At 43.3% G+C, this 13,803-nt stretch overlaps 1 protein-coding gene across 2 annotated transcripts in view; it reads right to left on the minus strand.

The window, feature by feature from the left end:
- The window catches only part of grk4 (G protein-coupled receptor kinase 4), a 37,913-nt gene extending 24,369 nt beyond the window's left edge, over window positions 1-13,544 (minus strand). For both annotated transcript variants that reach the window (XM_046404178.1, XM_046404186.1), the window contains exons 1-2: window positions 13,201-13,544; window positions 1,364-1,459 (exon numbers count right to left, since the gene is read on the minus strand). In XM_046404178.1, coding sequence (XP_046260134.1) covers window positions 1,364-1,459; window positions 13,201-13,252 — 148 coding nt within the window. In that variant the 5' untranslated portion in view covers window positions 13,253-13,544. The remainder of the gene's footprint in view (window positions 1-1,363; window positions 1,460-13,200) is intronic.
- Between the last annotated feature and the right edge of the window lie 259 nt (window positions 13,545-13,803).

The following is a 13,803-nucleotide window of genomic DNA, read 5'->3' on the forward strand; positions in this document are numbered from 1 at the left end:
GTGCACACTTGTCAAGGCTAAGGTCAAATGCCTGATATTCTCAAGACACAACAAAGACAGTGCTATCAGTCACAGGGATGTATGTGTGTGTGCCTTTGCATGCAGGTAGGTGGATCTGAGTGTGTGTGTTCGTGTACATGTCTGCATGTCTGTGTTTAAGTAGGTAAAGGGGATTATTTTGATCCTGCGCTCGCTGTGATAGGGAAATTACGCAATGGAGTCTGTGTAATAGTGACGTATGTAACCCTCAACAGCTGCTGTGTGCATAAGCAAGCGCGCACACATACACATAAATGCAGGCACATAAAGCCCATTTTTAGAATTCTCTGCAAAGTTAGAATTCAAATGGCAATAAATATGTAAGACATGACAAGTACAATGCCACTTCGCACTTAAGGTGGCATTGATGTGCTGTTTTTAGGCAGGTAATCTATCACTAATGATGACAGATACATTCACATTCATTATGATAATTAGATCTCTGAGTGATGATTTGTAATATGAAGACAAAAAAGACAAGGAACAAAATCGACGCTCAGTAACAGATATCACCGCAGGGAGTTTATGTGCATCTACATCTCTTTCACCCAGCCTCCCTCCTTTCCTCTCGCTGTTTCTATCACTCTCTCCTGTCCTTAGGAGATCCTTCCTCCCGTGGTTAAAGCCTCTTTTTGTTTCTGTTTTTCACTCGCTCTCTCCATAACTCCTGTTCTGCCACTCTTATGTTGCTTTCAAGTGGTGGAAAGAGGGAGGGAAAGAGAGGGAGAGATACTGATAGTGGGAGGGGGGAGGCACAGAGACAGAAAATAGGGAGGGAGAGCATGTGGGGGAGGGTAGCACTGCAATCTCTGGCAGAGATAGCTGTGACGCACCATTACACACACACAGACACCTACACACACACACAAACACTCGCAGTGCTGTGGCATTCAGAGGACCCATGGTGGGTGAGTGAGGGGGGGTTAATGTAGTCCAGTAGTACAGCACTTGTCTGGGCCTCAAAGAGACAATCCTGCCCCTATTTTCAAGTCAGCCCTGGATGTGAAGAACAGGAAGGAAGCAGGAGCGAGGACGTTTGTTTTATTGTGCGACACGCAAGTCATGTTAAGAGAGACTTTGTGATTAAAAAATGGCTGTGCAAATGGATTCCCTGAGTCAGGCACACACACACACACACACACACACACATGCTCACACACACGCAGTTTCCTGTCCCCTGCCTGTAACTGTGGGTGGAGACGGGTAGAAACAGGAAGGAAGTCCAATCTGAACTTCCTCCCACAGTTAGACCCAACCCAACAACACAGCATGGCACGTTATCTTTCTGCCTCACATGCAGACATGCATACTCCCGGATTCCTACCAATAGTGCGGCGTAGTTCCTCACACTGGCTGATGTGGGGGAGTTTCAGCATCTCCTTCCATTTCTTACTGCGACCATTCCTCTTCCCTCCTCCACCTGAAACACAGAGGGAGACTTAAATCGGCCCATAGGGAAATTAAACATTTTTTAACATTGCACTTGAAGTCTTTAACCACATTAAACGGATGGCATTTTCAACGCAAGGACAAGATATTCAGCCTAGTGTCTAGTGTGTGTGTGTGTGTGTGTGTGTGTGTGTGTGTGTGCGTAGGCACGTTGACCTTGCAGTGACCAGAGGCAGGGACAGCTGGTTCATCTCACCAGTCACCTCTATGCATCATGACAGAGAATGTGGTGAAGAATGTTGACAGCTTCAAAGATCATGGAGCATACACACTTCATGTCTCACACACAACACACACACAAAGTTGGCTCTTTCCCTGCAGCTCAGTCAAACATTAGCCAAACCTAACTTTAACATAACACACATCAGTTACATCAATGACACACACACACACACACACACACACACACACACACAGTTGTGGTGAACATTCTTCCTGTAAGATCAGATGACCCTGATGTGAGGGGTTGAGGGGTGAACATCCTCTAGGCAAAAGAGTGCTGGGGTCACACCATATACTTTAGTGAAATGCGCAGCAGGGGTGTGTGTGTGTGTGACTGTGTGAGTGCAGAGAAATAGCCTCATCAGGGATGAACTGAGGTCTTGACAAGGACAAGGAGTACTGAAGATGGAGACGTCAGTGAAGTATTCAGATGAGACATGTCTTTTATTTGCAAACTAACAAATCTTGTGACACATGTAGCAGACATGTCACGCAAGAGACAATTCATCAGGTCAAAACACGACAAACAATACCCTGGTGATAACTTCTCAGGTATGAGAATGTGCTTACTTCTGCTGCTTATTGTTGCATCATCATAGACTGAGTGCTGGTATGAGAATGTAACATTATTTTTGACTAACGAACAAATTTACCCTCAAAAAATGCAAAGAACAAAAGCAGTTCTCAGGCAGTGCCCAATTTTCACTTGGCCAAAACAGAAATATTACAAAAGTTCACTTCACACACTCCAAAGTTCATGCATAATCACTCAAAGAGCTGAACTGCACGGGAATGAGAGCCATGGCCATCTTCCTTAGGCCATGGGCCCATCAATCACCACCTGAATGTATGGCCATCACATTGTTATCCCATTCCATCACTTTTATCTCATTTGCTGCATTACTCACAGTAAGTATGAACACACCAAAAGCCCTGCGACTCCCTGTGGGTTATCATACCCGAGTATTCAGTCCCAAAACATGCAAGGCCAATTTTCTCAATAGTTACATATAACGCTCACTAAGACAACCGTGCATGAATTAAATGTTGTCTAAAATTTGCAAATTTGTTACTTAAATTACAGATCATCTGCTAAAAGATTAAGTAATGAATATTCTGAATCTAAATTTAGCTTAGACAATGATATGTCACCCACACTCATCTCAAGCAAGCTTATTTGAATTTAAAAGTAAAGCTTCACAACTTTAAGAGGTATTCTAAGCCGACTTTAGGCATTTGATCATTTACTTTACATTTTCTCATGACAAAAAAATACAAGGCATCTCCTTCTAATGGGTTTTTATCATTAAAACAAAAAAGCGTATCAAGTTAGGAAGCTGAATACAGCGTTCCATAATTTATTAAGACGGCAGAATGTTATTAAGGGGATCAGATCAAGGACAGAAAGCCCTTGCTGCAGATTTCCACCAACAACTATCTTTGGGCTCATGTTTCCTATCACTTCCAATTCCATATTTTTAAAAAAAATACTGAATAAATAAACTCATCCGAGCTGGAGTGAACTATGCAGACTGTGACAGTGTGAGGACGACAGAGAGGGAAATCCTCTGCCCCAAAGTTCACGAGACACTGGCTGGTCCGGTAGTGACATGTGACAGCAGCAATACCAGCAAATACAGCAGGGTCACAATGGTCAAACACCTGCAAAACAACACCTTACCAACACACACGAGCATACTGTCTTTACAGTGTACATGCTCTCACCTCTACAAAAACATCCTCATCTCTCTTCCACTGCAACATGTGGACGTTTTCACTGCATTTTAGTTTTGTCCTAAATTCACAATGAGTAATATAAAACCAAAGACATACATATATACATCACATAACAGCACTACAAACAATGTAGTGTAATGTAAACCATGTAATTGGACGAGCAGTGGGAACACACACATTTAAGAAAGGGGCACATTTGTTTACTCTGTCACAGCCCAAATGGCTAAAAAGGCATGTTATAAGCAGCTACATGTTGATGTTAACAAAGCTGATAAGATCCCTCTGGTCTCAGGTTGTAGATGTTGACAGGCATGTTGACAAACCTGTTGTGGAGCTGCAGGGTGCGCGAGCACATGCACACGCACGCACACACACACACAGATATGTAGACGAATAAGCACATGCACAAGAATGTAATCTCTCTGTCGCAGGAAAAGGAAAAAGTAAATAAAAAAAAGAAATGAAAGGATAAATGTCTTAGTTAAATGCTATACTGGCTATGGTACACACTGTCTGATGATAACCAGTTGTACCAGGCTGGTCATTTTGCAAGAGAAATCCTTACACACATTCAAGCAATGTCACCTAAATTTGAGGATAGAGAGAACAACTGATGAAAATGAGAGGATAGACAAAGATTCTGAGAAGAAAGGAAAAACAGCAATTTTAAAAGCAAATTATGGAAGCGAGCATGTGTGTGTGCGTACATCAGAGCTGGCTGGGCCACCCCACCCTGTTTAATGTCACTCTGACGTCAAAGCCATGTGTGCAGGCCCTTAATGCAGACAGGATGGAGCAAGTATTTATTTTACTTTGGTTCTCCCCTCCGAGAGAACGAGGCCCTCCATAAACACCGACTTCTGAGCAGTTTCGCTCATTCATAGCCGAGCTGCAGCCAGCGCTGAGATCATCACGCAGGATCTCAGGACAGGCCTGCGCAAGCGCAGCTCAGACCATTTTCCAAATGTTGGAACATGTTGACAAAGATAAATGTCAAATCACAAGATTTGCTCCTCGAGTACAAGGATGCACATTCCTGCTGCTTAAAAGATTTGTAGACAGCGGGTCATCCTGGTCGCATAGCAGTCAGAGACGTGTTAAGTGTTACCAACAGCTGGCCACCTTGTGCCCCCTCACATAAAAAAACTGCCATTAGTAAACTGGTAGACCGGTTGGGCCACAGATGAATGGATGACCCAACATCACACTGAGCCTCTTCTTCTCTGTTGATAAAATCCTACAGTCTTGTATTTCTTAAAGAAGATGCTAAGGACCAAGTAGCATCAATACAACCCATCTCATGAAGTATTTATGTCTTATTACTATGGAACAGCACTCTTTACAGTAGGTACATCAGTACATCAACAGCAGTGTCATTTACTTTGTGTCTGAAAAGTATTCTGGTGTGTTTCAAGTCTGACCGGTTGGACTGTATTTGAGAAAGGGGAGTATGGGAAACAAAAAGAAAACACACAACAAGGAAGAACAAGAGAGAGGGAGTACACAGAATATTTTCATGCAGCTTTGTTTTTGTATGTTTGCGTTCGGAGTGAGCTACAGTGTGAGTGCATTAATGCGTGCACAGTCTTGTATCTATGCTCTCTCCCTCTACTGTGATCAGCTGCAGTTTTCACATGCTCTTCGGGCATGTGCAGCAAGGCCAAATACAGTCCAGCACCATCCCAAATATGCTCCTGTCCCTGTCCTCCCTTTCCTCTCACTCTTTCATCTCAAGTGGGAGAAGGAGCCAGGCTGGAGGTCACACAGTAGACTGTGGAAGTATCATCTCAGGCCAAGCACCCAGATCATTAAATAGATTCACTCAGATTTTTAAACTCCCAAATCATTTATCAGGCTTAAACATATTTGGGCTACAAGACAAAATTATTCTTGCAGCTCCAAGGTTATTTGTGAGATGCAAGCAAACAAAAAGAGATGTAATATTTCTTCAGGTTACATATAAAAATGCTACAAAATTTTTACAATTACTTGATGAATCATTCTGATCCATAAAATGCCAATGCCAAGAGAGGCATTTCTCACAATTATAATTTCCTAAAGCCTATGATAACATCTTAAAAAGTCTTGTGTGTTGTCCAACCAACATCCCTAAAGATATTTAGAGAGAAAACTTCTCACACTTGAAAAATGATTCTAAATTTCAAAATAGTTAAGCAATTTTTAGTCTTAACACAAATCATTTCAGCAAGAAAGGCAAAAATTCAGCTTATCAAATTTGAGTATTTTTCGTACTGGTATGTGAGGATTAACTGAACATCTCTGAGTTTTTGGCTTCACTGGACATACAAAAGAAGACCACACAACACGAGCTTTGGGAAATGCTGATAAGACAAAACGATTAATCAACATGTTGATCAACATGTTGTCAACAGGTATAAGTGACTGTCTGTTACATCCCTAAATTATTATTTGGTTCTTTAAAATGAAACAATAAAATCGAATATGCATTCACTACTAAGAAAACAATGCATTATTATGAATACACAATGACATAATAAACAGTGTTTTGTCACAGCTAGGTCTTCAGGGTTCTTCAGCTCTGTGAGCACTAAAGAACTAGCTGTGACCAAAAAAAAAAAAAAAACACTTGGAAGTGAAAACAGCATCAATGGCAACTTTTTCTGCTGTGATTCCCAGCTTTATCAGATGTTACCATGAAACACAGAGCCACGTGGAGCTGCTGTCTTCACAACCCGTCTTTATTTTGCATCGCCATATGGGAGAATCCGCTCACCCATCTGATGAACACATGTCACATGCTGACACTCAGAATAACAGCCACAAGGCTAGAAAATCCAGCTGACAGAAACAACACGGCAGCAAGCAGCCAGGATTTACATCCTCACACAATATTCTTCCTGCAGTTTCTATACACACTTCCACAGAGACACCTATGACAGGACAAGAAGGGTTAATTCCGTGACCTGACTTTTTATTTCTTCTCTGAATGCAGCATGGAGGTCAACAGTCAAGGTCTTTGTGCAATTAAAAGACACCTATGGCCACAGCGAGAAAAGTAAAAGAAAAACAAAGAGAAATGGTATGAAACCAATCATGCCGTTAAGTAACTCTACATTTTGGCACCAACAGCAGCAGCCCCCCCACACACACACACACACCTTCCAAACACTGATAACGGTGTTTACAAAGATATTTTTGGCCATGGTAAACATACCCAGAATATTCGGTACCAGGCCATGCCTCACTGCATCTGACCCCCACTCTGCAGCAGTCATGCAGGTGGAGGCTTGGCTGTAGTGCCCTCCCAAAAACTTGACTTAAATGGTAGGAAATGAGAAAGGTTCATGCATAGTTGAGACCCATTGTAATATGAGCATGCACGCTCATATGGGCACAATGGAGCCTGGCCATGATAAATGAATGGCCTGTTGCTTTCCCAGTCGCTCTCTCATACAGTGTGTGATTGGCTGGAGTAGCCCCTGATAAGGAAAACATTAGCTGGGAGTATCTGTGTTGCCTATTCAAAGCAAAAGCCCAGTGTTTGCATAAGGTAATCCGTATGTATACTCGCACTGAAAGACACACATCAGCTGAGAGAGAGAGAGGGGGAAAAAGAGAAACATGTGAATACCAGGCAGCACTGCTTTTCTCTAATCCCCACCTCTATCACATGCCCCCTTCCCTTTTTCCTCCCCTCTCTCTCTCACTCACTCTCTCCGAGTCCAGTCTCTTTCTCCCCTCCCCCATATAAACAGTTTTCTTCTCTTGTTATGCCTTCGTTAATTCTTTATGGCCAGACTTTCCCTTTTCTCTCTCCCTCCATATGGCCCTGAGAGAAAACAAGGGTCACGTGTAATAAAAAAAAAAGAGAAAAACAGAGTAAATTCCAGGACATGACAACTAACGGGCAAAGCGGCAGATGGGGACATATAGTTTTTCACATGAGCAGAAAAGACACACACACTACATACAACATACACAACACACACCCACATACTATACATAAACATACAGTTTTGCTCATTCCAGTAGCAGGTTGTGGTGTTTTGCACGACCCTTCCTTTCTCTGCCCCATCACTCTGTGTTCAAGATGTTCCACTAAAGCTAGCCAAGGGGTGCTTGAAAACTGACCCTTGTTTTCACAGTGTCATGGGGGGGGCGAAGGATGGCAAGGGAACACGGTGAGACTAAATTTGAACTAGACATGCAGAGTTTGAGAGTGGACGACAAACCTAAAGGTTAACCATCATATATGATTTCTGCAGTTGTCTTGAGACCAGTTTCACGGTCACACTTACAAAGAGCACGATCACACCAAAGCAGCCTTGGGTGTGGAACACATAGCAGCACACATTACACCTTGAAGATTATCTGTGATAAGACAACACCTTCAGGTCTTATTTGAAGGCAGAACTGACATAAAATTGAACTGAGGACAGGCGGCAAAACTGTGACTCCAGGAATGTTTTTTTAAAAGGCAAACTGATAAAGCGTGAAGGATCTTTGACATTTAATGCACTTGCTTCTAGACTCAGCCAGACCTCTAAAACTCCTTTCAGAGAACCCAAAATCTTTATTTGAACCATAAGAACTTGTAAATACACTCAGCCTTGCCATTGCTGGCTGATAGCTGGGTTCTCATAGGAAGAGCGCCCATTTAACATTTAATAAGGCAGCTGAAACGACGTCCCTATGATGTTCACAAAGTGCCTCAAAAAGTGCTTCTTCATGCTTAGTCAGCTTGCCAAAAAATTGTGCTAATGAGAATCCCAGTAGCCACCCAGCTATGTGTCGCTACTAGTGCCATGCAGCAGAGCTGCGTACGCAACACACTGCGTCCCATTCTCCGCACAGCCCATTTGTGGGTGTAATAACTGTAAAATGAGTCCCACATCAAGGGACAGTCACAAAGCAATGTGTTTTATGAGCTGCAGCTGGAGGAAACACCCCAGAGTGATGACAACAAGTGTTAGCCCAGCTATGACCACAAAACTAATAAAGCTACGCTGGCTAACGTCACAGGCAAAGCCTCACAAGTGGTCGGAGAGGACCTGCTAGCATACAACTTGAGGGGTGGTGGAGAGGGGTAGAGAGAGGTTAGTGACACCAGCAGCAGAGGTATATTCACTTATCGGCATTTGAAAAATATATATATATCAAAGCTTAAAACTTGTAAAGTGGAAATGAGTTTTTCACCATGTTTTTTCACCATGTTTACCACGGCCAAGCCGGATTTCAGTCTCGTCAGTGACCAGTGGACTGTCCACATTGCTTCCTTTTAATAAAGACAGCAGCAGAAACAGATCTAGAGACATTTGATTCCAGGAAGGGAGGAAAAGAGAGGTGAAATGCCCTTTCATGTCCAGTCACTTGTAACATCTGAATATGAAAATATGGGTGAAAATGTCAATAGTGGTGAACAAATGTTCTTGTCCCCGTTCCATACAGGTCTGCATTAAAGAGTAGTAACGCAACTCAACCCTGTTCCTCTCTGCAGCTTGGATATCTCAGATGCTTCTTGTCACAGACATGTTTCTCTAAAGTTCCAATCGTAGGAACTGAGAAAAAGTTGGTTCACCACTTTGTTTCACTGAATAGTCTGCATTTTAATCGGCTCATTTTATAAATTTTCTCTACAGTTACACCATGAAAAAAAAGAGCATTCCGAACAACCCTGAGAATAAGTTACTGAAAAGTATAAGTTAAGGAATGGATTATCTGGGATTTTGTCCGTCACACTAGACGCTGTGTGCGGTGGACACCAAACACTGCACATCACCACAGACACAGTGGCAGCATCACGTTGTCAGGTTGCTTCTCAGCAGCAGGCCCTGGAAGGCTCATAAAGGTAGAGAGTAAAATGAATGCAGCAAAATGTAGGGAAATTCTGGAGGACAATCTGATTCAGCCTGCAAGAGAACTACGATTTAGTCAAAGCTCAGACCTCAATCCAATCTAGAATTTGTGGCTGGACTTGAAAAGGGCTGTTCACACCTGATCCCCATGCAACCTCACAGAGCTTGAGCAGTTTTGGAAAGAAGAATGGAGTAAAATTGCAGTGTCCAGATGTGCAAGTCTGACTGAGGCCTATCCACACAGACTAGACCAAAGAAGCATCTACTAAATACTGACTGGAAGGGGGTGAATATTTATGAAATCTCTTACTTTACACTATATATTTTAATTAATTGACATTACTTTGTACAAATCTGTTTTCACTTCAGCATTTAAGAGTTCAGATTTTTTTTATTAAAAAAAATTATATTGAGCAATTTTGAGTCCATTTACAGAGGCAATAAAAAGAGAAAACATCCAAGGGGGCAAATACTTTTTATAGGCACTGTATATCTCATATTAATTCTCCAGGGGATATTCAGCACCACTTTGCTCGCTAATGGAGATAAAACTGTATGTTCAGCTACAAAAAAAACAACAATTGTTTCTCTTTTTGTATGTATATAAACAATCTTTTCATGCAAAACTGATCAAAAGGACCCTGCAATTTGGTTTTTAAAGAGCTCTGACAAATACATGTAATGGAGGCAGGATATTTTACAGCAGAAGAGTAAACATAATTTTTCTCAACAGACTTCACACAGCCATCTGCTCCACTAGGATAGGGTGCTCTGCCAGCTCAGGTGCTGAGAAGTATTGTAAACAGTGGCGTCTGCAGGGCAAACTACGATAACACTGCTCCAAAATTATCTCAAGTGCTTTCAACTGCATTATGTACCGCAAGTTTTCGATGAATATATATATATGTGCTATATATGTGCCAGTGCATTCGCTGATGAAGATAATATTAGCTGCCAACACAAGTCCTCCAATATATCAGTTAGATTCCACAATTTAGAGGTAAATGTTGAATAGCCCAACAATACAAATACTGATGATGATGAGTATGATGACATACTCCCGATGCTATTCTGCATGAGACCAGGCTATGTGGAAAATAACACTTTAATGTTTGGCTTAGCATAAACCGTGCGCTGCATCTATGCTAAAAGCTATCTTCTTGGTATTCTTACAAACACTAAAAAATGTTCTCACACGCTCTCGGGGGAGCAGTAACTTCCTCTTACTGTAGAAGACAGCCGCATGTCATCTCATGTAATTGTCACCTCTTGCAATATGAGCAGCCGTGGAAAATTATAAACACAGCAAACGCGGTAGATCACGATAGATTCCCCGCTTTTGTACAGACTGGGAATGTGTACGTTTCACACAGGCGGAGGGTGGAAGCTGTGTCATCTCTACAACACCAAACCACTTCCCTTGACGAGTCACTTCAGCTGTAGCAGACTAGACACACCCTGTCATAACATTTCTCGCTGGGGCCACCCAGTTTCACATCAACAGGTGTGTACAAGTTGACCCAAAAGCCATGTTACGAGCATCTCATGACCGTGCTCAAACGTTTTCTGGGCGCTAAAAGACAAGTGTCGGATCTTATTAATCAAAGTCAGAGTCAGTTCTGGGACAGAGAAGTCTCCATTATCGGCAGACAAACTAAACCTCTGGTTGTTTATGCAACATGCATACTCATTAGTAAGCTGGGAAAATGCTTACCGTCTTCACGGCAAGGTCAGAGAGTTAAAAGACAACTGATTTAATGTCTTGCTCAAGGACACATCAGCAGGACAATCTCCTGCTGACTCAGTGGCTACAGCTCATGCAGGTGGTAGACGGCCTCCCTGCAGCCGCCTGCTGCCTGTGGAGGCCTTGATGCCATGCAGCACAAGGGCAACCGAAGGAGGACTCTCGAATAAAAAGGCCACTGATCCCTGATCCACAGGAGCCACGCTCTATCCGGATTCGTGCATTTAAAAGATGGGGTTCACACCACAGCTTGTGACACTGCCAGTGTTGACAACTGCCACTGCGACATATGAAACCCTTTTGACAGCTGCAAACACCCACCTCAGGAAAGACTAATTAAAATCCAATTAGTCTCCCGTGCAACATAAAGGGATAAATTGGGAGCTATTAGATGTTTTAATCTGAGTGCTGATTAAGACCGTGAATGGTATAGTAGGGAGAAATATAAAAAATAAAAAAAAACAGTAACTGTAAACTCAACATGTCTTATGTGGCAAAGGAGTGTCTATACCAACTAACAAAAAATCCTCATTAAGATGCAAGTACTGACTCTTTTCTTAAATCTATTGACCATACTGAAAATATTTTTTTATCCTATTCGTTCTCGTAAGTTATGAGAACTGTAAATGCTATTTCAGTTTGACAGACGACTAAAATGATTACTGAATTATCAAAATCGCAATCATTTTTCTATCAAATGACCAACTGCCTGATCAGCACAAACTTACTTAGCACTAAAGTCAATTTTGCTGAACTTGTGCCACAGATTGAGACTTACACCAGGCTCCTTTCACTCTCTCCTTGGTTCACACACACTCACACTCATCACTGAGGGCCTTTTGGGGCCTCTGGTGATAACAGGCTGAGGACACTGACAGGTACTAAGCCTGTAGATCCTATCAGTGTACAATAACCTCACAGGGTGACACTCACAGCAAAGCCAAGCACCATTTAACGCCAAGTAAGGGAAAGCCTGGTGCCTTGTAGGGCGCTGCTGCTGCTGCTGCTGCTGCTGTTGTTGCTGCTATATTAAATGGATTCGCTGTTGCTGTGAATAATCAATTTCACAGCAGTGTTGGCGTTTAGTCTTGAACTGAAACGCGGTTCGAACATAATGCAAACCACAAAGCAGGGAAGGCCTCTGCACACTGCACAGGCACGGTGAACCACGACCTCCGAGCTATGCTCGCATTGTGAGCGACTTTGCTGTCGAATACGATGGATGAACTTGCACGTACTTGCTCTGAGGCCGTACACTCTTCTGCTGCTGTCAAATCCGATTGGAAGAGAGAGAGAGGGAGAGAGAAAAGTGACAGAGCAGTAATAACACCTTTTTACCCTCATCTGGCAGCTGATACAGTGTTGTACACCCACCCTGCGCCCACTCACTAGCCTCTCTGCTCTGCCATGTCCTGGAAAACAGATGGACACCCGCCTCTAACCCACCTCCAGGTGAGCTGCTGCGGGATCACCGGCCCCCTGAGCAGCGTGCACACTCGGGGCTATAGCGCCTTGGCCGCCGGGGTACACAGTGGGCCTTCTTCCAGCCCCCCACACTGCATCCACACTGTAATATTCTTCCTTCCTCACGGTAAATGAAATAAAAGCAAAACGGCGATTCGGTGGCATATTTCTGCGTCAAATCATTCCACACGTTCACTTTACAATCCTGATATGGCTTTAAACACACCGAGACAATGACAGGTAACAAGAGGCAGTACTGAGGCACAGAGCCCCGCTGCGCAGCTATATTTCAACCCACAGTCAATACCATGAAATGTGAATACCGTTAAATATCGGTTATGTCATCGTAAATTGTAAATATCCTCAAAACCGCTGGTGCTTGGGTAAAAAGAAAATGCTCGACAGCCTCTCGAGCAAGGCGATGCTGCAAACACTCCCTGCGTTGTTCATCTCCAGCCTGCTGGGCCTTCTGTTAAACCTGCCCGGTAAATATGTGTGTTGTTTGTGCACAAACAGCTGATTTCAACGGAATATGTTTAGCGTTTGCCCGGAGACAAAGCGCTGCGCAGGGATGGGAGAAAGAGAAAGCATAAATCCCAAGGAGGACAGCCGAAAGCTCAGGTTCGTCCATGGCCATGTCGTAAGGGGAGGGGGGGGGGGGGATACATATTCATTTTATTGTCTTTCTTGTCATTCAGCCGTGCTTACCTTCCCTTGCCTTCAGGAGAACCGTGTTGGCCACGATATTTTCAATCTCCATTGTCAGAATGTGAATCCCGAGCAGTCGCGATACATTTCACTCAGCGGAAAAAGACGGTTTTTCTGATCAAACGCGCCGACAACGGTGAGGCTGCTGCACGCGCACAGGGCGAACGCGGCACTGGCGCATAGTAGGAGTTTAATAGTGGTCGTCGTTCCTCTCCATTGCAAGACGTTTTATCAAATCCTACCTAAGGAGCTGTATGACTACGACGGAGCTTGTTAGCATTCACAGCCTGCCTCCTTTCCCTCTCTGCCTGCTTTCCTTCCTGCTTCGGAACCCTCCTCCTCCTCCTCCTCGCCCCTCCTCTGCACAACGAACCAACGAGAGTAGGAGGGATCAATTTACAACTAGTGCAACCGCACACACGTTCACACACAAGTGCATTCATACATACGTGCATGAAATTAGGCTTAGTTGCTATGAATTATATCAATAATATGTGTGAATTTCGGATTAAGATTGTTTATGTGTGTAGTTCCCCTCTCAGACTCAAGCACAGGAGCGAGAGCCTATACAGGAAACATCTAGGAAAGAGAGGCGTTCCCTTT

Source organism: Scatophagus argus, chromosome 2, assembly GCF_020382885.2.
Source record: "Scatophagus argus isolate fScaArg1 chromosome 2, fScaArg1.pri, whole genome shotgun sequence".
Classification (NCBI taxonomy): Eukaryota; Metazoa; Chordata; class Actinopteri; family Scatophagidae; genus Scatophagus; species Scatophagus argus.